Genomic DNA, 22813 nt, shown 5'->3' with positions numbered 1-22813 from the left:
GCACTATTATGATCGATGCACTTAAAGATCCCGGCTGAGCCCCCACTTTTGTAATGGTCACCTGGTCGTAGATATTGCTAACTGCTATAATCGCACTATTCCACTCCCATTTACGGAGCTTGTTAGCACTTGATGTTAGGTTGGCGCCATTACAATGCATTGTAGTAATCACTGGTGCTTGCTGGATCGCTGCTGTGTCTTGATGTTGATGCTGGCTCTAAATCTGGTTGTCTAGGGTAAAAAACATGAGGTCCCGTGTTTTGTTTTATGTGCTTTTGCTTTCTCTGGTGGCCATCTTAATTCCACTGTCCACCAAAGACTATGACACAACACAACTTCCTTTACATGTTCTTTGCATTGTTTATCCACCTCAAACAATAACACACAAACACACTGTACCAAAGTGACATTCCAACTGCCTCTCGACCCTTCTTGCTGCTCGTATTTATAACATTGTGAAAGAACTACTAAAAAGAGATATAGTTTACAAGTCACATGTACATCTGTTATCATAATTTGTGCAGAAAAGTTGTTAACTTGCATCGAGTGACATAATTTAACATGTTATTAAAATGACAGACAGATTTGTTGACTTGACAGAATAATTCTTTGTTACAAAAAGTCCGTTTTTTAGAAGTTTGTCAATTGACTTCTCTAATTTGCATAAATAAGTAATTAACATGAATTATTAAGAAATACATTGGTTTTCGTCTAAAACAGGATTGATTTCGTGAATACTAAGTGAAACCGCTCCTCGTGAACAAATAGGTTTCACTGGGTGATTTTTATTTAAGGAGATCCAAAACACCTAAGTTGTACACTATTTTTCGTACTTCATATTAATTATTTAAGATGAACTCAGTGTTTTTACATGATGACATTTGCTGTATCAGTGATCATGTGATATTAACTTTTGTGTGGGTTAGTTATTCAGTATAATTTAATGGGTTGACTGTTTATGGAGACATATTACGCAATCATTGTTAACATACACAACAACTTTTCTATAATCATAAATACTCGTTAAACTGGTTGAATTTGGAGGGAATTTTACCTTTCTATACGTAGGATAGAAATGATTAAAATGCTTAAATAATATATTTACTCGTGTGTAAGAATGGATATAACAAAAATATTTTCATAAGATTAAGTAATGTAGTCCCACACACGTAGCGAGTGTTGGTGCTGTGTGAGCTGTGTGACTGAGGAAGAAAATAAATAAAAAATAAAATAAACTGCTTTCACCACTAGTGAAGCGAAATCTGAATGTGTACTGATTTACGTACACGGTTTCATTACGAAGTCATTTAAAATGCTCTTATGAGCAACATTCCGTTTAGATAAACCGAACATGGACATGTGTCCCAAAACATGGTAAATAACAATTCCAATAAAAAAAATAGAAATATATTAATATATGTATCTGTAATAAAAATGGAAATGTACTGTTATCTGGACAGATCAGTAATGATCTCATGGTCAAGATAATGTAGCAGATTCTGAAAGTTTTATATTGTCTCATGTTTATGTGACATTGTAAAATTTTAAATTTTGTTATTTAGTCATGATAATATGAACTTATGTGCAAGTGTACCAGACGTCATTACTTGAAAACTGTCATTTGCATATAGATTGTCTGTTAAGTACTGTGGAAAACTACTGACAGCAATCAGAACAGTGAAACGTGTTTCACAGAAACTAGTGAACGCATGAAGAACTGTGATTTACATTGTGAATAATGATGAACAGTGATAAAAACTATGAACACGTAACCTTATGAACGCTCTTGGAGTGTCAAAGTTAGCAGCAATGCTATGACCGTTAAGTACTGTTGGCTGAATTAATAATTAACTTGAACTGATGACCTTTAGTAGTTTGATATGAAGCGTCTCCACGCGCCAAATTTAATGTGACAGCCTGTACAGCCAGCCGCGCAGCAAAACAATAATGCAACGTTGGCTACGCAGCGCATCGCGAAAATATTTACGTTCCACTTAAGTAAGCGAAGCACACTACGGACACTTGTTTGATTAACGGTGCAGTGTTCAAAATGTGCATATTGTGATAAACTTACATGTGAATCACTACACTGTGTTGAACAGTGTCAAAATACAGAACATACTCCAAAAACAGTCTAATTCCATCCGTGTGAATGCGAGTGATATGGACACTAATAAACATTTCCACAGGATGAGAATAGTACTTATCTTGTCACTGATGCTTATATTTTGACATTTCATGTACCCGTCTTAAACTGAGGGACGTGGGAAAGGAGAAACAAGACCTGCTGCAGCGCGACTTCTAGCCAGCAGCAGATCCAAACCACGATGCAGCTGATGGCAACCGACGCTCCACCGACTCGGCCGGGGGCGGTCCAGCAGCAGCCACTACCTGTCTGCGTTCCAACGGCTCGACACGAGGGCGGTCTTACGACGTCAGCAGCTAATTGTTATGACATTCGATAAATGAGTGACTGGAAATTTTATGATACCCCACCATGAGAAAACTTCATTATCTCAGGTGCTTACAACAGAGTCATAAATTTGCATTTTACAGCATATTTTATTACATTCATGTTAAGCCTCACTGTTAAAAGTAGGTGTCTGTATTTTCTTGAAGCCCCTTGGACGGTTTTATTCCCGGTTTTCCGAGTCCAGTGAACCCAAATGCTGGGGGGGGGGGGGGATAAGTTAATCCGGGAAGTATCCGCAGCAATTTCCGAGATAATACAGTCACTGAAGTCATTTAAAGTACTCGATTCAACTATAATTTTGTCATGTCCAAAACAACATTGAAACTAAACATATGCATCTTGAGAGTAGCAAATCTACGTGGGTTACGTGGACTGATAAAAAAAAATACACAATAGATAAACAAATTTTTTTCTCAGCCCAATGGGAATCGTAACATCCACGAGATAAATTTTTGGCTACAGTGCTACGAGAGGAAATTATGCCTGTAACAGTTATAAACATTATCTATTCGGCATATGAAAAAATATTGAATCAATTATTTATATAATATTCTATAATGTAATTAGACATATCGATGTGTATCATACAAAGACAATGATAATTGTAAATTCCTTTTATGATCTGCGTTTGTCTTCCTTTGTTTTTACCTTTTGTTGGATGGCTTTTGTAGGTTCAGCACGCAAGACGCATATCAAACTGAGGTTTGTTAAGAAATTGTAATTATTTGTTAATTATTACTTGAAAATAGAGTTCATTATTATTATAAACACGAGTTAATAATTATTTGCAACTGTAATTCCTCCCTCAGTAAGCGTTATCTGTGTTAATTGTTTCTTTCCGCTGCAAGGAGCGCAGCCATTGATGATAGCGATTTGTATCGCGTTTTTGTCTGTGTTTTCCTTAGAAACAAATCAAATGCCCATTATCAACGGAAAACGTTTGTTTATTTCCTGTTAGTAACAAAATGTTTGAGGTATTTACCTGCCCATTCCATAGAGTGTTCCAAAAACAGTGTAGTGCAATATTCAGATTACCGATTTGTAATAACAGGGACAATAAACAGGGCCAATAAAATAGTAGAAAAACCAGTATTCCAGGAAGAAATGAATGGCGAAGCTGTATGGTGATAGCAGGCAGTGCGGGGAAGGGCGGCACCCAAGCCGTTGCTGGAGTACTGGCTTGATTAGATTAGATTAGTTTTTCGTTCAATAGATCCATGCTGAGGAGAACAATACTAATAGTATGAATATTACAGTATATCATTTGTTCCTGTTAAAAAATTCGTCAATGGAGTAGAAGGAGTTGGCCACTAGTAAGTCTTTCAGGCGCCTTTTAAAATGATCTTTATTTGTACCTATATTTTTTATGTTTGCTGGCAAATTATTGAAGATGAGTGTTCCTGAGTAGTGGACCCCTTTTTGAACTCAAGTAAATGCTTTTAAGTCCTTGTGCATAACATTTTTGTTCCTGGTATTGTATGTATGAATTGAGCTGTTTGTTGGAAAAAGAGATATATTATTTAGGACAAATTTCATTAAGAGTAAATACACTGAGAGGCAGTAGTTAGTATACTCACTTCTTTGAAGAGGTTTCTACAGGACGTCAGTGAATTTACTCCACAAATAATACGTATTACACTCTTTTGGACTCTGAAAACTTTTGTTTGACTTGAAGAGTTACCCCAAAATATTATACCATATGACATTATGGAATGAAAGTAGGCAAAGTATGCAAGCTTTTTCATTTTTATGTCGCCTGTGTCTGCTAACACTCGAATTGCAAATACAGGTTTGTTAAGGCGTTTCTGCAGTTCTGCGGTGTGCTCCTCCCAACTGAATTTATTATCAAGTTGTAATACCAGAAGTTTAAGACTGTGTACCTTTTCTATCTGCTCTTCTTCATACTTTATGCATATGCTGGGTGGAAACCTCTTACAGGTTCTGAATTGCATATAGTGAGTCTTTTCGAAGTTTAATGTCAGTGAGTTGGCTTTAAACCATTTATTAATATCCATGAAAATATCATTAGCAGATCTTTCTAGAACTACACTCGACATACTATTTATTGCAATACTTGTGTCATCTGCAAACAAAACGAACTCTGCTTCTGGCAGTGTAACTGATGAAAGATCATTAATGTACACCAGAAAAAGCAACAGCCCTAAGACGGATCATTGTGGGACACCACATGTAATTTCTTCCCATTCTGATGAGGACTGATGACTTAATTCACTAGTCCCTTGCACTGACACCCTTCGTTTCCTGTTAGCGAGGTATGACTTGAACCATTTTGCAGCACTGCCCGTGACACCATAGAATTTTAATTTATTTAAAAGGATGTTGTGGTTCACACAATCGCATGCCTTTGACAAATTACAGAAAATACCTGCTGCTTGTAAATTGTTATTTAATGAACTAAGTACATTTTCACTGTAGGTGTAAATAGCCTTCTCGATATCAGAACCCTTCAGAAATCCAAACTATGTTCTTGATAATATGTTATTTGTGGTCAGATGGTTGAGAAGCTGCCTGTACATTACTTTTTCTAACATTTTTGAGAATGCTGGCAAAATTGAAATCGGTCTGTAGTTTGATGGTATCTCTTTATCCTCTTTCTTGAATAGAGGCTTAACATCTGCCTATTTCAGCAAAAATGGTTCAAATGGCTCTGAGCACTATGCAACTTAACTTCTGAGGTCATCAGTCGCCTAGAACTTAGAACTACTTAAACCTAACTAACCTAAGGAGATCACACATAGCCATGCCCAAGGCAGGATTCGAACCTGCGACCGTAGCGGTCACTCGGCTCCAGACTGTAGCGCCTAGAACCATATGGCCACTTCAGCTGGCATATTTTAGCCAGTCAGGAAATGTCCCAGTTATAATTGACTGGTTACACAAGTAACTTAGAATTGTACTAAACTCACAAGAACATGCCTTAATTAACTTTGTTTATATTTCATCATAACCACTAGATGCTTTGTTTTTAAAGATTTTATTATGGAAGTTATTTCTTTTGGTGAAGTGAGTGACATACTCACTTACCTGAAGCTATTTGTAAAGGCTAGTTTCAGATATTCAAGGGCATTATTTACTGATCCTGACAATCCCATTCTATCAGTAACGGATATAAAGTACTTGTTAAATAGATTTGCCACACTATGCCGATTGGTTACTAACATGTCATCTACCCTTAGTGCTATTTGCTCCTGTTCCTTTCTGGTTCTACCAGTCTCCTCTCTCACTATATCCCATATTGTTTTTATTTTGTTTCCTGACATTGCTATCTTCTTCTCATAGTGCATTTGTTTAGATGTCTGAATTATTTTTTTAAATATTTTAAAGTATTCCTTGTATTTAGCGAAATCGTCAGCACTGGAGCTATTATTGGTCCACAGATACATTTTCCTTTTTGTCTTACAGGAAATCTTTATTCCTTGTGTAATCCATGGTTTTATTATAGACTTCTCTTTAAATTGAGCAACTTTTAGAGGAAAACAATTTTCAAACGTGGTACTGACATTGTTCATGAATGTGTTATATTTTTAATTCAAGTCATGAATGTCATATCGTGGAGCAGTTTGCTAAAACACTCAATTTATGGTTGATTGACTACTCTCCTGTACTCAGATTTAGCTGTCTTGATAATCTGCTTAGAATTTACACCTAAAACAAGGAGCTGCATGTCATCATCTGATAGTCCATTTATAACAGGTTTTATGATATGATTTTGTACCTTTGATTTGTCTATAAAAATGTTATCAATGGCTGTCTTTGAGGATTTAGTGATCCTAGTTGGAAAGCTTACAGTGTGAGTTAGATTGAAAGACAACATTACTAACAGCAGTAAATGTTTACTGGAAGATTGCATTAGAAAATCTGTATTCAAGTCACCAGCAATCAAAATTTCTTTGTTTCTTCCTGTTAAATAACCCAAAAGACTTTCTAGATGCTTTATGAATAGATTATAATTTCCTGCAGGTGCTCAGTAAATAGTTACTATTATATAGGATCTGTTATGGAACTCTACTACTGTTGCACATGCTTCTAGATGCTGCTCTAAACAGAATTTATTAATGTAAATGTTCTTGAATTTATGTCAGTTTTTAATAAATGTGGCAACTCCTCCTCCACCCATATCTACTTTGCAGAAGTAGGAAGCTAGCTTAAATCCTGAAATGTCTAACATACCTATACCAGCGGTCACTTGATGTTCAGAGAGGCAGATTATGTCAATTTGGTTAGATGAATTTATTTTATCGATACAAATGAGTAGTTCATCAGCTTTATTTCTGAGTTCTGGAACGTTCTGGTGTAATAAACATAACTGATACTACATACTAATGGGATTATTACTGCTTTGGCGAAGATGAACTGTCAGTTTCTGATTACTTTCTGTTAAACATTGTTTAAATGGAGGCTGTATGCTAAAATCTGACTCGTGTTCATCTGTTTTCTCAATCTGAGTGTGTCTGCCAATCTCTCTTAAAACTCGTTTTATTTCCCCTTTCCCTATCCTAAAAAAGGCATCCCTCTGACAACTGTGACCACTGGTATTTTACCACTTGTGACAGTGACCACCCTTAAGTCTTCTGCAATCTACCCAGACAGTTTTCCCTTCCCTTTCCTATTGAGGTGAGGGCCATGCCTAGTGTAGTCCCACCTATTCCTGTTTCATTGTCCCTGTTAATACATATCGATAATCTGAATATTGCACTACACTGTTCAGCGACCGCAGTATGGAACAGGTTCGCAAATTTCCTGTTTAAAAAACGCTTTGTTTGTAACGGTGAGCAAACTGAGGTTTTACGTTGACGTTGGGCATCGTATGAAACACGTGAAGAGTAATATTTGTTTGCGCGAGCTCAATCTACGCATTGGAAACTTATATAGACACACCAGGGAAAATGCGCCTTACAACTGTTATGAGAGAGAGACGTTATATACTGTTAAATTGTAATTAAAAAGGCTAACTCTCTGACTGTGGGTGAACAAATATTATTCTTACTGTTCGCTTTTGTGGAATCCATTCTTTATTTCTGAGTAGTAAATTGCCCTAGAATATTATTCCTTAAGAAACTGTTGAATCGGTATATGCTAAATTGTTAGAAGGTTGGTTCATTTGTTTCAAATAAAAACAAAAGCAGTTGAACTTAATTGTTTGAACACCTCAGTAATACGCTTCCAAGATTTCATCAATACGTACACCCAAAAATTTGTTGCATACTACCATGTTTATTAACTTCTGTACATGCGCTACATCAGTTGTTGATATGACTACTAGTTCGTTGTGCAGAAATGAATATGACGTGTCTTCCCAAAATGTAGGTAGAGTTCAATTCTTTGGAAATCTCGTTAACGATTTATTGTGCTGCTTTCTCTTGTACTGTCAAATAAAAATACCAATTGTGCTTGATGACTGTAAAGTGGAAGGTCATTCACAGATATGAGGAATAGTAATGGACCCAAAATTCAATCTTGTGAAACTCCCCACTCACTAACATTTTCTCTGTTTTATCTCAGTAACAACTCACAAGCATATACATCTTATTTCTACTTGACTTTTCTACCAAACTAGTCTCAAAGTTATTCCTTTTAGTCTGAGGTTGCAGAAATAATGGAAACATACTTATGTTCATCACCATCATCATCATCATCATCATTTAAGACTGATTATGCCTTTCAGCGTTCAGTCTGGAGCATAGCCCCCTCTTATACAGTTCCTCCATGATCCCCTATTCAGTGCTAACATTGGTGCCTCTTCTGATGTTAAACCTATTACTTCAAAATCATTCTTAACCGAATCCAGGTACCTTCTCCTCGGTCTACCCCGACTCCTCCTACCCTCTACTGCTGAATCCATGAGTCTCTTGGGTAACCTTGCTTCTCCCATGCGTGTAACATGACCCCACCATCTAAGCCTGTTCGCCCTGACTGCTACATCTATAGAGATCATTCCCAGTTTTTCTTTGATTTCCTCATTGTGGACACCCTCCTGCCATTGTTCCCATCTACTAGTACCTGCAATCATCCTAGCTACTTTCATATCCGTAACCTCAACCTTGTTGATAAGGTAACCTGAATCCAACCAGCTTTCGCTCCCATACAACAAAGTTGGTCGAAAGATTGAACGGTGCACAGATAACTTAGTCTTGGTACTGACTTCCTTCTTGTAGAAGAGAGTAGATCGTAGCTGAGCGCTCACTGCATTAGCTTTGCTACACCTCGCTTCCAGTTCTTTCACTATGTTGCCATCCTGTGAGAATATGCATCCTAAGTACTTGAAACCGTCCACCTGTTCTAACTTTGTTCCTCCTATTTGGCACTCAATCCGTTTATATTTCTTTCCCACTGACATTACTTTCGTTTTGGAGATGCTAATCTTCATACCACAGTCCTTACATTTCTGATCTAGCTCTGAAATATTACTTTGAAAAATTTCAATCGAATCTGCCATCACAACTAAGTCATCCGCATATGCAAGACTGCTTATTTTGTGTTCACATATCTTAATCTCACCCAGCCAGTCTATTGTTTTCAACATATGACCCATAAATAATATGAACAACAGTGGAGACAGGTTGCAGTCTTGTCTTACCCCTGAAACTACTCTGAACCATGAACTCAATTTACCGTCAACTCTAACTGCTGCCTGACTATCCATGTAAAGACCTTTGATTGCTTGCAAAAGTTTGCCTCCTATTCCATAATCTTGTAGAACAGACAATAACTTCCTCCTAGGAACCCGGTCATATACCTTTTCTAGATCTATAAAGCATAGATACAATTCCCTGCTACACTCATAACACTTCTCCATTATTTGCCGTAAGCTAAAGATCTGGTCCTGACAACCTCTAAGAGGCCTAAACCCACACTGATTTTCATCTAATTGGTCCTCAACTAATACTCGCACTTTCCTTTCAATAATACCTGAGAAGATTTTACCCATAACGCTGATTAAAGAGATACCTCTGTAGTTGTTACAATCTTTTCTGTTTCCATGTTTAAAGATTGGTGTGATTACTGCTTTTGTCCAGTCTGATGGAACCTGTCCCGACTCCCAGGCCATTTCAATTATCCTGTGTAGCCATTTAAGACCTGACATTCCACTGTATTTGATGAGTTCCGACTTAATTTCATCCACCCCAGCCGCTTTATTGCACTGCAATCTATTGACCATTTTTTCCACTTCCTCAAATGTGATCCTATTTCCATCATCATTCCTATCTCATTCTACCTCGAAATCTGAAACATTACTGATCGCATTTTCACCTACATTGAGCAACGTATGTTGTAATGTTGTATGTTGTAATAATAAAACAGCTTCACTTTAGTGCTTACTAGCTGACAATCCTGGCACTGCCCTGGTATTAATTTTGTCAATTTCCATTAGAAACTGAGGGTTGGGTCATAGGTCTCATCGGATTAGGGAAGGACGGGGAAGGAAGTCGGCCGTGCCCTTTGATAGGAACCATCCCGGCATTTGCCTGGAGCGATTTAGGGAAATCACGGAAAACCTAAATCAGGATGGCTGGACGCGGGATTGAACCGTCGTCCTCCCGAATGCGAGTCCAGTGTTTAACCACTGCGCCACCTCGCTCGGTTTAGAAACTGAAACTAGAGATGAACTGTGTTTGTAGCGTAATGTCGAAAAAATCTCATTTCTTTGTATTCATGAAAACATATTTGAAATTACGAAACAGCCGTACAAATATACAATGTAGGCTTTCACAGCCGACGTCGTCATTAATTGAAATCCCGGGCTAAGAGGCCGTCATCATTCCTATCTCATTCTACCTCGAAATCTGAAACATTACTGATCGTATTTTCACCTACATTGAGCAACGTATGTTGTAATGTTGTATGTTGTAATAATAAAACAGCTTCACTTTAGTGCTTACTAGCTGACAATCCTGGCACTGCCCTGGTATTAATTTTGTCAATTTCCATTAGAAACTGAGGGTTGGGTCATAGGTCTCATCGGATTAGGGAAGGACGGAGAAGGAAGTCGGCCGTGCCCTTTGATAGGAACCATCCCGGCATTTGCCTGGAGCGATTTAGGGAAATCACGGAAAACCTAAATCAGGATGGCTGGACGCGGGATTGAACCGTCGTCCTCCCGAATGCGAGTCCAGTGTTTAACCACTGCGCCACCTCGCTCGGTTTAGAAACTGAAACTAGAGATGAACTGTGTTTGTAGCGTAATGTCGAAAAAATCTCATTTCTTTGTATTCATGAAAACATATTTGAAATTACGAAACAGCCGTACAAATATACAATGTAGGCTTTCACAGCCGACGTCGTCATTAATTGAAATCCCGGGCTAAGAGGCCGTGGTTGAACAGCGGAAATCCTTCGTCCTCACGTTTCGTTGCCAACTGAGGCAACTGAACATAAAAGGAACCGTCGTCTGGGACACGCCGGCAAATCGTAGCGGAACATGTTTTTGAAGACGGTGACCATGAAATAAAATTCAGTGAGACAAGCGTGCTAGCTAAGACATCGCATTGTTATGCACATATGTTCAGAGAAGCCGTTGAGCATTATAAACACCGCAGTAATTTTAACAGCAAAGAAGGAGGCTTAAAGTTAGACAAGATATGGCGGTTGACTTTGTACCAATGATCTGAGAATCCTTTGATCGAGAGTAACGGCGTTAGTTAGTCAGTTTCGCTGTTGCCAGTTCGTGACGAGCGGTAGCGCCTCCTATGCGCTCTGTATAAACGTCCCTCCACCGACCAGCAGCCAGTCGTTGACTCACCTCGAAAGATGTTGCCCGCAGTTGACAACGAAACGTCAGGAGGAGGAATTTCTAATATTCGGCCACGGTCTCTCAGTCCGTAAGTTTTAATGAGTCGTACAAAAAAATATGCATAACCTACAAATGTGCAAGTTCAGCTGCTTCGCTTATCTACAACGTGATTTTGTAAACGTCTCTATGGCAACGCTTCTTCGTAGCTTTAGGTACGACTCAAACTTTCACCTACACCAATGTTCACTTTGCAGGTGAAAGCCGTCAGAAACGCTACCATGTAACAGGAATTTTCTTACATTGACTCGACTGTACGAGTGTTTTGGTAGTAAAGAATAAATGTATTGAAACATCATACATGATGCGACAGTTTTTCAAGCATTTCATCGTTAGTAACGTCATCTCTCCAGAACTACGATACGTAAGTGGTTGTTACTCCAAAAGAGATTGTTACCTGACATGTGTTGTGTGTTGGTATATCAGCTCCTACGAGAAAACACAGTATATGGAAAACAAACCTGTAGATAATCTCCCCATCACTGGTAAATACGGGAAAGTGGCACAAGTTTCCCACTTCAGATATCTGGGAGAGATAATCCTACCATCAGGACTGAACTCAATAGCCAATAAAGATAGGATCTCCAGATTACAAAAAGCATATAAGCTCACTTGGAATCACAATAATAAGAAATCTGTTTCTGTCAATGCGAAACTAAGGCATTACAACACAGTAGCCCTACCAGAAGCACTTTATGCTGCAGAAACTACAGTGATTCATGGCCATACGAAGATCAGACAGATTAAAAAGCAGGGAAGAAAAATTATGATGAAAATATATGGACCAATGTTTCGGGAAGGAATATGGATGAAGAGGCCAACTAGAGAGATTTACAAAGACATGGAAACTACAACAGACACCATTAGAAAGAGAGGGAAGAAATTTTATGGACATACCAGCAGGATGATAAAAGCAGGCTCACAAGGCAAATCTTTGGGATAGTAAACAAGAGCAAAAACAAGACAAAGTGGGTCACTGAAACAGTAGAAGAACTGGGGATCACGCAAGCCAACATAAACAATAGGGAACAGTTTAGAAACATCATAAACAAACACGCACTTAAACAAGAACACACGGAGAACAGACCGGGAAAAGGTGGTCGGAAGAACGCCAGAGAGAACACAGTAACGTATGAAGAGAATTTGGAAAGAAAGAAGAAGAAATTATGACTACTCAAGGTCAATCGCTCTCTTAAAAGGGAATAATCGAAAATAATAAATAATAATAATATCAGCTGTGCAAGGTATTCTAAAACAGGGCATCTAGCTGCTTGATGAAACAGTTATTGTATGTAGTCTTGAATGAACGTATTTAACTCCAGGAATTTAATTCAGTTTGAGTGATTTGGGTGCACAGCAGAATCCCTTTGGATTATTTCGTTATTACCTGTAAACGCTCTGCTTGCTCTGGTAAGTCAATGTAACGATCTCTTGTTGCTTCACTGTGTGTAAATGTCAACTTTTGCGACTGATCTAAATGAACTGATAGAGAAATTTAATCCTGTGGTTAGGTTACACCATTATCTTGAAGTATCATTCCTATTATGTCTCATTTCTTCCATAGATTAACTCATATTATTGCACAAAAGTTTCACTGAATGCCTCAGCTACATTAATTTGCCTCATGAAACATACATTCTTCTATAAAGGCTTAAAGCATCAGTGCATGATTAAACTCTTACTTTGCGGATGAACTATATTCAAATCAAGATTGTGTACTCACCCTCTGGTGGATACGAAGCAACAAATAGATACCAACTGGCAATTAATTTCACATCATTTCATTAGTTACCAGCCCACAGTGAAATTTCATAGATTACAGAATAACTTCTCAGAAACTAACTATAAAAGTTGAGACCAACAGAAAACGTTATGTGCGGCCTTTCACAGAAATGTAAAAGGACTCCCTGTTTTAGTGCTTAATTAAAAAATGTTGATGCTTATAACTTTTCTTTATTTGCTATCTGTATCAATATAATAATAACAACAATAATAATAACTACCTGTATTAGTATTATTAATTTTTGCAGTACGTTACGATTCATATGAAATACATAAGTATTTGTCCATGTAACTTAATGATGCATACTAAATTAAGTCGTAAGGTTTTGTAATCGCTGCATTTGATTCATTTGCCGTTATTTCTCAATATATAACGTATTGCTAACACCATGTGTGAATCTGGGCGTAAAATTATTCTGTTAAAGGAGATTACTTTAAATTCCAGTTTCACTAGGTAAACTAATACTTTCTTTCCAGACTTGAAGGTAAATTTCATATATTTAATCCTAAGTGGAGAAATAATAAATTAATTACACTTACTAATTTACATAGAAAGGTTTGTATGGGTCTGCATCTATCATATACAACAGAACCCAGTAAACGCGTTTGTCAGTGGTGTTGTTGGCTTAGGTCACAGTAGCGGAGTTAGAGCTACAGCCTCAACCGAATAAGGATCTTTCAATGTTTCTTTAGGAACACCCTCTTTTCGTGCAGTAACGGCTTTCTCAACTGGATGTCGTAGCTGCTGGTAATATGACTGTGGTCCATGAAACTTTACCTTCTTGGATGTTTTAGTTGTGGGAGACACCGATGGAAGATTGAAACGAAGTTTTGTGGAAATTCACGCACAGAGACATGTCTGCATAATTCCAGCCATTATCCACAACAAAAGATGGTTACCATTAGAACTCTTGTGACAGAACCGAAGTAATTTGCACGGCGGTACATCTGGACCCCAAAGTAAAACACGTGAAGCAGGTTTTCGAGAAAAATACCTATTCTGAAAAATAAGTAAATTGGGTTCTACAACCAAATAGCAACACACAGAAAGACAACAGTACAACACAACGATGGCTGAACACAATTTATCTTTTCTTTATCAAAAAAGTAACTGATCAGATTGGAAACATCTTACAGAAACGTAACATCAGATTGGTTTTTAGACCAGCTAATAAAATGTCAAGAACACCTACCTAAAGGATAAAGGTAATCTTTGCTCTGCGAAGATGCGCCCCAAATACAGCTGTCGATCGCAAGGAGAGGAGAGGGGATAACCAGTTAGGCTTGTGTGTTAGGTATGAACAATCGGGTTTTGGGTTCGGCAGTACGCAGAAAAAAATGGAGATTTTTGGGAACTGTATTATGGATTAATTGAAGGTTTTTGATAGAGAGAAAAAGAATTGATTTTTACATTGGTACGATTATACTCTTTGTGAAAAATGAATTACAGACAATGATTAAGTTTGTTTTGTTTTATTCGTGGCAGCAGCTTAATAATGTAGCATCCTCGGTTCGTGAGGCATCATATAAGGAATCTTCTTGCTCTCCATTTTTTTTTATTTTTTTTTGGCCAGGGTTTATGGATCGCTGTGACAGAAATTGATTTAGGAATTAGATTTCGGAATTTTGTTTAAGAAAAGATTATACGTGTGAAGTTTATTCTTGGATTATAGTTGCGGGATTGCAGGGAAATGATAGAAATGTTTTTAGAGAACGTATTGCATCTTTGCGTATCTCACTAGTTAAATTTTTGCAGCTCTGTTGTCGAGATGCGCTATAGCTACAGCTACAGCGTTATCCATTGTGAACCAGGTAAGGCAAATAGTGAGGAATTAAATTTCACAGGGACTAATTTTGGTTTCAAAGTAATCAGTTTTTCATTGAAGTTCATAGTCGTATTTTGTGATAACAGTAAGTCTCAGTCAGGGCTTGATTTTCTTAGAATTCTCACAGTTAGATTTCTCTATGCATTATCGCAGTTCAATTTTGTAATCAACAGTTACTGCTACTCATGCTATCAGCAACTAACAGGCAGTTTAACATTAAAACATAATTAAGATTAGAGATTCACTTACACTAAAATACATTTAAACAGATAACTACTACGGTAAGGTTAACATTGGATTGGGACTGCCAAGAGAAGCGTAAATACATGGCTGAAGGAAATTACAAGTCTTTACCGACTATGGAAAACAAAGTCAGCTGTAGCAGACCGTAGTAATTAACTAAAGTTTTCCGAAACCAAAATCATGCAGTGACGAACTGTTATGCTCAGCTTATAGAGAAGGCACAGAAATATATAAACACGTTCATAATTTTAACAGAAAAGAAGAAGACATGAAATTTAGTGATATCACAGTGGCGACACTCCGTCTCGTTTTTGGTACCCCCAACGATAGCAGTGACCAGCAATCGACACTTCTGAGTACGTTATCGGATGAGTGCGAATGCTGAAGTTTATATCGATTTGTAACAGCTTTTACCATAGGGAATGTTTTTAATGCGAAAAAAATCGACAACAACTAAGAAATTACACCACATCTCTGATTACTTAGTTTCCTAAAGGGGCTGGAAGGTTTTCGAAACTGCATTACACGACAGTTTATTTATGATTCTCTTGTAACGTACAGACATTTAGTGAATAATGTCGTTTTTCTTTAATAACAAAAAATGCTAATAAACACCAGAAAACCAGATATTTCACGAATAGATGTCGTTTGTCTATCGAACAAAGTAGAGTTTTATTCGCTACAGTTTCAGCCAAATCAGTGAATGTGGAACGTAGGAAACGTAGATGGAATGTAATACCTAAATTATTTAACGTATCAAATAAACCACCACAACTGTAGCTTAAGGCAAAACCACATAGACGTGATAAACCATCAAAACAAAAAACTGAGAAACTAATTCCGTAATTGTTGGTAAATCTGTGCCACGAAAAGGCAATATTATTCAACACTTTCGTTTTTGAGGCAAAAGTTATTACATTTAGAAAAATATTCGTGTATTAGAAAGTCGAGTGAAGTGTAAGAAAGGGCGAATAATTTAACACTCTAGAATTTTTTTAAGTGTCAGGGAAAGTGCGTTGGACAATAACCGCAAGTAACAACAAAAATACACACTTCTCATGCATGAAATGTTTATATTCTCTTGCTTTCAGCGGAATAAGCTGTGAATATAGACATATTCGAAAGTATTTCTTCATAGATACATGAGTTGTAGCTTATGTCATTGAATCAGTGTGGTTAAGCTATTTTTACCAGTATTTCACGATAATTCACGACTCCTGGTAATTTACTAATGCATGGAATGCAAACTGTAACCTATTCGACTAATTGGGTCGAAAATAATGAAAAACGTTGCGATTACGACGCATGTGACTATCTGCTTTCTCACCGCTTTGTGGGCTAGTGTCGTTCAGCTGTCAGACGGTAACAAATTTCGCACCAAAGAGTGTCGTGAGTGTATTTATTGGACTGTGGTGATATACAGGCAACAGTTCTACAGAACGGATAGATAAGTTTTATCTTTGACGGACGATAATCAATTTTATCTCTGCTGATCACGTGTCAACTCTAGCACACTCCTTGCCGACTATGTTTATTAATCGCGCAAAGATGGCACCCGGCGCGCTAGCTGATGGGAGCGGCTGTAAATGGGAAGTGCCTTTGCAGTCGCTTTGTCGCTCCCATCAGCCACTGCGTCGAGTGTCAACTTTGTTTGCGCATACAATACGCCACAAAAAAAATTGTTCAAATGGCTCTGAGCACTATGGGACTCAACATCTTAGGTCATAAGTCCCCTAGAACTTAGAACTACTTAAACCTAACTAACCTAAGGACATCACACACACACACCCATGCCCGAGGCAGGATTCGAACCTGTGACCGTAGCAGTCCCGCGGTTCCCGACTGCAGCGCCAGAACCGCTAGACCACCGCGGCCGGCAATGCGCCACACTCCGACGTCCGACCCATCAGTCGTAACTAGCAGCACTTCCAAAGACGCTAACTACAGCTCTGGACGATACGTTAGGTACGGAAAAGTTTCATGGGCCAAGACCACACAACGCGGAAGACATACCAGCAGCTAAGACATCCTCTGTTGTTTATAACGTGCGTAGTATCGCACCTACATTACAGTGAATCGCTGGCACAACCTTTTCCAACCGCACACGGCCGTGATTCACAACCTTTTATACTCTCCGTGTCATGTTACTCGCTTCGTATCTGCTGGAAGCTGAGTTCCAGTTGTCCCTTGGGTGCACCGACCAGTTTCCCAGGGTCCTTCATCAATGGCTGCGGAGTCTTGGCGGTCGGGCTGATCCTGAAGTTGCTGATTATATGTGCCAGGGCGGTCTTGGCGATCAACTGACCCAACCTAGGACCTGAAACAGCCAACAGCTCTTAGCTTGTGCCACTAACTACAGACAACTGCCATGTACGAACCATTGAAGCCCCCAAAAATGTACCAAGAAAAGAGGGAATCAAGATATTAACATTTGAATTTTTATACACTACTGGCCATTAAAATTGTTACACCAAGAATAAATGCAGATTATAAACGGGTATTCATTGGACAAATATATTATACTAGAACTGACATGTGATTACATTTTCACGCAATTTAGGTGCATAGATCCCGAGAAATCAGTACCCAGAACAACCACCCCGGCCGTAATAACGGCCTTGATACGCCTGGGCATTGAGTTAAACAGAGCGTGGATGACGTGTACAGGTACAGCTGCCCATGCAGCTTCAACACGATACCACAGTTCATCTATGGCGTGCAGGTCTATCTGTAATGAGATACTACATGCTCTCCCTCTGTCGGCATGAGCAGTTGCGCAGTTAAAATTTACATATCAAAATGAATGAAATTAAATATCATTAGATGTGTCACCGGTCTTAAAATTTTTTTCTTTCTGAAGAAATTAAAGATATCACCGGGTCCCACACCTTAGCCAGCTGAAAGCCGCCACCACGATTAATAAGATCTTCCACCGATGCCTTAATAATTGAATCCGAGAAGGATCTCGTCGAGACCAAGATTTCCGTGGCAGAGAAATCCATAAAAAATGCTGTGGAGATACAATGCTCGGCTTTGGCCGGCTTACTGGGCTACGAAAGGCGAGTGTGGCGATCATATTCAACGCATCTTTCACGTACTGTGCGAGGTGTCTCAACAATTTAGGCTTTGCCACACTGGCAAGGTATTCTTTAGATTCCAGCCTTTGGCAGTAGGAGATCGTCCTTTGCCGAACCGAAAAGAGAACACTTCTTTGTAGCTAGACGAAAGGTTATTTTGACTTTGTTTTCTTAAGATTCTGCCTATTTCCGACTAAATATTGCCGACGTACGGAAGGAACGAACTGGACTTTAACAGCACCTTCTCCTCTTGATCGCGTGGGTAGTCACGTTTCTTCTTCCTTAAAGTTGTGCTGATCTGATTGTGAGAATATCCATTATCTTTGAATACTGATTGTAGGTGTTCCAGCACCTTCACAAGGTTGTCTCCATCAGACACATCATGAGCCCTGTGAACCAACGTTCGAAGGACGCCCATAGTTAGTGATAGGTCGTCGCACCTAGACGCCTGCAATTACAGGTCTGTATGTGTGGCCTTACGGTAAACGGAATGCCCCAACGATCCATCCACTTTCCGTCTGACCAAGCCGTCAAAAAATGACAGACAGTTGCCCTTTTCCACCTCCATCTAAAATTTCATATTCTCACGGATGGAATTCAGATGCTGCAAAAAAAAGTGTGACAGTTCTTCTTCACCGTGGGGCCACACTACAAAAGTATCATCCACATATCGCCGGAAGACTTTTGGTTTAAGTTCTGCCGAATCAAGTGTCCTTTCCTCAAAGTCTTCCACAATAAATTTTGATATCAGAGGAGAGAGAGAACGATCCATGCCTTGACCCTCAATTTGCTCAAAATATTCACTGTTTAATAAACAGCAGTTTGAGGAAACGGCACGCTGAAATAGCGCTGTTATATGATCGTAAGTTCAAAGCTTATGGCCTTCTTCATCTCAGACCCTGAAAGTTTGTCAGTGGAACAGTAGAGAAATAGAGTAACAGTGATTCGAAAAGCCCTCTACCTGGCACTTAATTGTGAATTGGAGAGTAGTGATGTAGATGTAGCTGAGTTAGTTTACCCCTAAGTTAGCTTTGGCCAGTATTGTAATAATCAAAGAGATATGTACCGGGTGAGTGACGAAAAGAATGGGCTGGCACCAAGTTTACGGCCTTTCTCCTGACAATTCAGTGATGGTTGCTGATCCTGCTACAACTGCATCTTGGAGATTCCAGCACAATTTATCATTAATTATTAATTATGGGGTTCTAGGCGCTTCAGTCTGGAACCGCAAGACCGCTACGGTCGCAGGTTCGAATCCTGCCTCGGGCGTGGATGTGTGTGATCTCCTTAAGTTAGTTAGGTTTAAGTAGTTCTAAGTCCTAGGGGACTGATGACCTCAGATGTTGAGTCGCATAGTGCTCAGAGCCATTTTAACCATTATTAATTATGGAAGGGTCAGAGGAATCTTTCAAAATGGTTCAAATGGCACTAAGCACTATGGGACTTAACACCTGAGGTCATCAGTCCCCTCGACTTAGAACTAGGTAAAGCTAAATAACCTTAGGACAGCACACACATCCATGCCCGAGCCAGGATTCGAACCTGCGACCGTAGCAGGAGCGCGGTTCCGGACTGAAGCGCCTAGAACTGCTCGGTCACAGCTGCCGGCCGAGGAATCTTTCAATGGCAACATTTACGCTCGTATATTCATATAATAGAGATTCAGGACAAATAAAAATAAAGAAAAACTTCACCACAATGCACGTTCATGGCAAATGGCCGTTCTCTCGGCTTGAGTGCCCGAGAAAAAGAATTCATCGATAAGAATAAACTCTTAATAGTTGCACCATAGAAGAAGTTCTGAAATTAATTTGTGAGTTTTACCCCGAGAATTAGTAACTGTGACATGTAACGTTTCTCACAATTTCAAACACGTGGTAGTCACAAACAAAAAAAGCTGCATAAAATGAGTGGTAAAATTCAGAATAGCTGACCAAATTGGACAGGATACATTACTGTGAATCACAATCTGCGAACTTAAGACTCTCAGGTCCGTACTTCACACGTGCTGGGACAACTAAGACATGTGAAAATTAGATTCCGATCTGAAAATGAAATTAGCGACATTTCAGAAATCTATTCAGTTACACGATACTCATGACATCACCAACGAACTAAATCGAACTGGTGTGAGAAGATACATCACGAGACCACATGTCTGAACAGGGGTAGAGCAGAACATAGTTTGCATGCGTCGTCAAGTGCAACGGTTATGATGTTCCGAAGTTAACCACAAAAATTCCCTATGCCGCTCAATGAGCAATGAGTGCAAGAAAATCTTGACTGGAGCTGAAATTTACAAAAATAGGATAATTCATTAATTATGAATAGGCACTCTCACACTTAATCAGTGTCGCCCATCTCGCGTATCCCGCAACACTGCCGAGTGAACCCTTTTGGAACCCACGCATTCCGTTACTCCGAAAGTGTCCAGAGAGCTCCCTATTGTGTGGTTCCAACTTGTACAGGAGCTTCGTCCAACTCGAACAGAAACCTCTTTGTTACCTGGTACGTGCTTCATAAGGTTGGCATTTCTGCCACAATAGCAGACTACTTTTACTCCAACAGATCTACTTACCCGAAAATTACCTTGTACACTCTTATTAATCAGGTGAGAGGAGGAAAGGATGTATATACCGACATACTGCACATAAATGTATTGAATATGCTTGTCGTGCTCCGATAATTACCAAAAATCTTAATAAAATGTGAGGTGAAGTACAGATAATATACTTTGTGGCCACTACAGACACACTCAGCTCCTCAGTCTCTTTTTTATGTAGTTTAGAGTTTGCATCCAGAATTGAGGTGCCAGATGTGGGTACATTAACTTAATTGTTCAACAAAATGATGAATCTCATTTAGAGACCCTTCAGTACTTCGGCCAGACCAGCAGAATCGTCGAGGACCAGTGTGTTAAGCATAAGCCTGACACATGTATGCAACGGCAGGACAAATATACTAGCGTAGAACATTGCCTTGTATGTTAATTGGGGACCTAGAAACGACGGAGAGGCTCCGTCCCCGCCACAGCCGCAGTGGTCTACAACCCCACGACGACTACCGCAGTCCACTTCACCCCTCCGCCGCCCCACACCGAACCCAGGGTTACTGTGCGGTTCAGCCCCCTGTGGAACCCCCCCCCCCCCCCCCTCCCCCGGGAACGTCTCACACCAGACGAGTGTAACTCCTATATTTGCGTGGTAGAGTAATGGTGGTGTACGCGTACGTGGAGAACTTGTTTGCGCAGCAATCACCGAAGTAGTGTAGTTGAGGCGGGATAAGGGGAACAAGCTCGCATTCGCCGAGGCAGATGGATTACCGCCCAAAAACCATCCACACACTGTCCGGCTCACCGGACCTCGACACAAGTCCGCTGGGCGGATTCGTGCCGGAGACCAGGCGCTCCTTCACGCTCCGGAAAGCCGTGCGTTAGACCGATCGGCTAACCGGGCGGGCTACATTGCTTTAGTACCGATCTTCATCTGAATTACAACAGAGATCCTAGCGTGCATTTACAGGTACTTGGATAATGTTGTCAAGGAAGGAATTAAGATTAAATTAGTAAGTGACCTTATGAACAGACGAAGTTCCTGTCTTAATTTTTTTTTGGAATCTTGTTCTCTGCCTGGTCAAACAACGGAAGAAGTTAACGCTACTTGCTCATCTGTCGAGACATCGGCTGTAGTCGAAGACGCCACCCAGCTCCATTGCCGTAAGTTGTCTGAAAATTTTATACTCTGGAGGAAATTAATTACGAAAATATTGGTATCAAATTCGCTTTCTCAAATGGAACTGTAGGTTAATAATTTCTGCTGCTAGTGTTGTTGTTCTAGAAGGAACGATTTCAACAGCGTTTCACTCTTCAGAATCCGGTTACTCGTTTAAGACTAATTTCAAGATTTAGAATATATCATTTATCTTAATATGAAACGGATTGTTGTTTTATGCGGGAGTCTGCAATTTCGTACCCAATAAAGAAATACGTCACACTGGATAAAGACGATACAGCGTATTTCGTTGTCGCTATACTGGTATAAAAGGAGCACGGAGGAAACGTGGCTTTCATTTTGTATTTGTCGTTCACTAATGTCTAGCGCTGAGTTCTGATTAGTCTGAAAAAGTAAGTGTCTCTTACGAACCAAGAAAAACTACATATGCTACTTCTTTACGGAGAATGCAGAAGGAAAGTGAAATGAACAGCTGACTTGTGCGCAGAATGACATTCCGACAGACGATGTCCAAACAGAATGATAACTTAGCGAACTCGCAAAACGTTGTTATGCGAAAGGCAGTAGAATATTAAGCAGAAGGTAAGGAGAAAGCCTACAACGAATAGAGCAAACGAAATAAGTTCTGCCAGATGTTTCTCATAACCCACATGTTGAATCTAGAGAAACTGTTAGTGACTCTGGAATTAGTTACCCAGCGTTCTCCGCATTTTAAGAGCTTTCATCTGAATTATGTCAGTTTACCAGCAGATACTGGGGTAAACTCAGAGATGAATTCACTGCCCAAGTCCCGACACCACAAGAGGATTTAAAATATCACATTGTTGCAGCATATGCAATGATACGGAAGGAATCTCTTCAGTCTGTCCAGA

At 39.4% G+C, this 22813-nt stretch overlaps 1 protein-coding gene across 1 annotated transcript in view; it reads right to left on the bottom strand.

Moving 5' to 3' along the window:
• Positions 1-17277: 17277 nt before the first annotated feature.
• LOC126101261 (cytochrome P450 6l1-like) overlaps positions 17278-22813 on the bottom strand; it is a 90489-nt gene continuing 84953 nt past the window's right edge. Inside the window, exon 6 of the mRNA XM_049911948.1 lies at positions 17278-17450. Coding sequence (XP_049767905.1) covers positions 17278-17450 — 173 coding nt within the window. The remainder of the gene's footprint in view (positions 17451-22813) is intronic.

This window comes from Schistocerca cancellata, chromosome 9 (genome assembly GCF_023864275.1).
Source record: "Schistocerca cancellata isolate TAMUIC-IGC-003103 chromosome 9, iqSchCanc2.1, whole genome shotgun sequence".
Taxonomy (NCBI): Eukaryota; Metazoa; Arthropoda; class Insecta; order Orthoptera; family Acrididae; genus Schistocerca; species Schistocerca cancellata.
The sequence above is the reverse complement of the archived record's forward strand: the minus strand, read 5'-3'. Positions and strand labels throughout refer to the sequence as shown.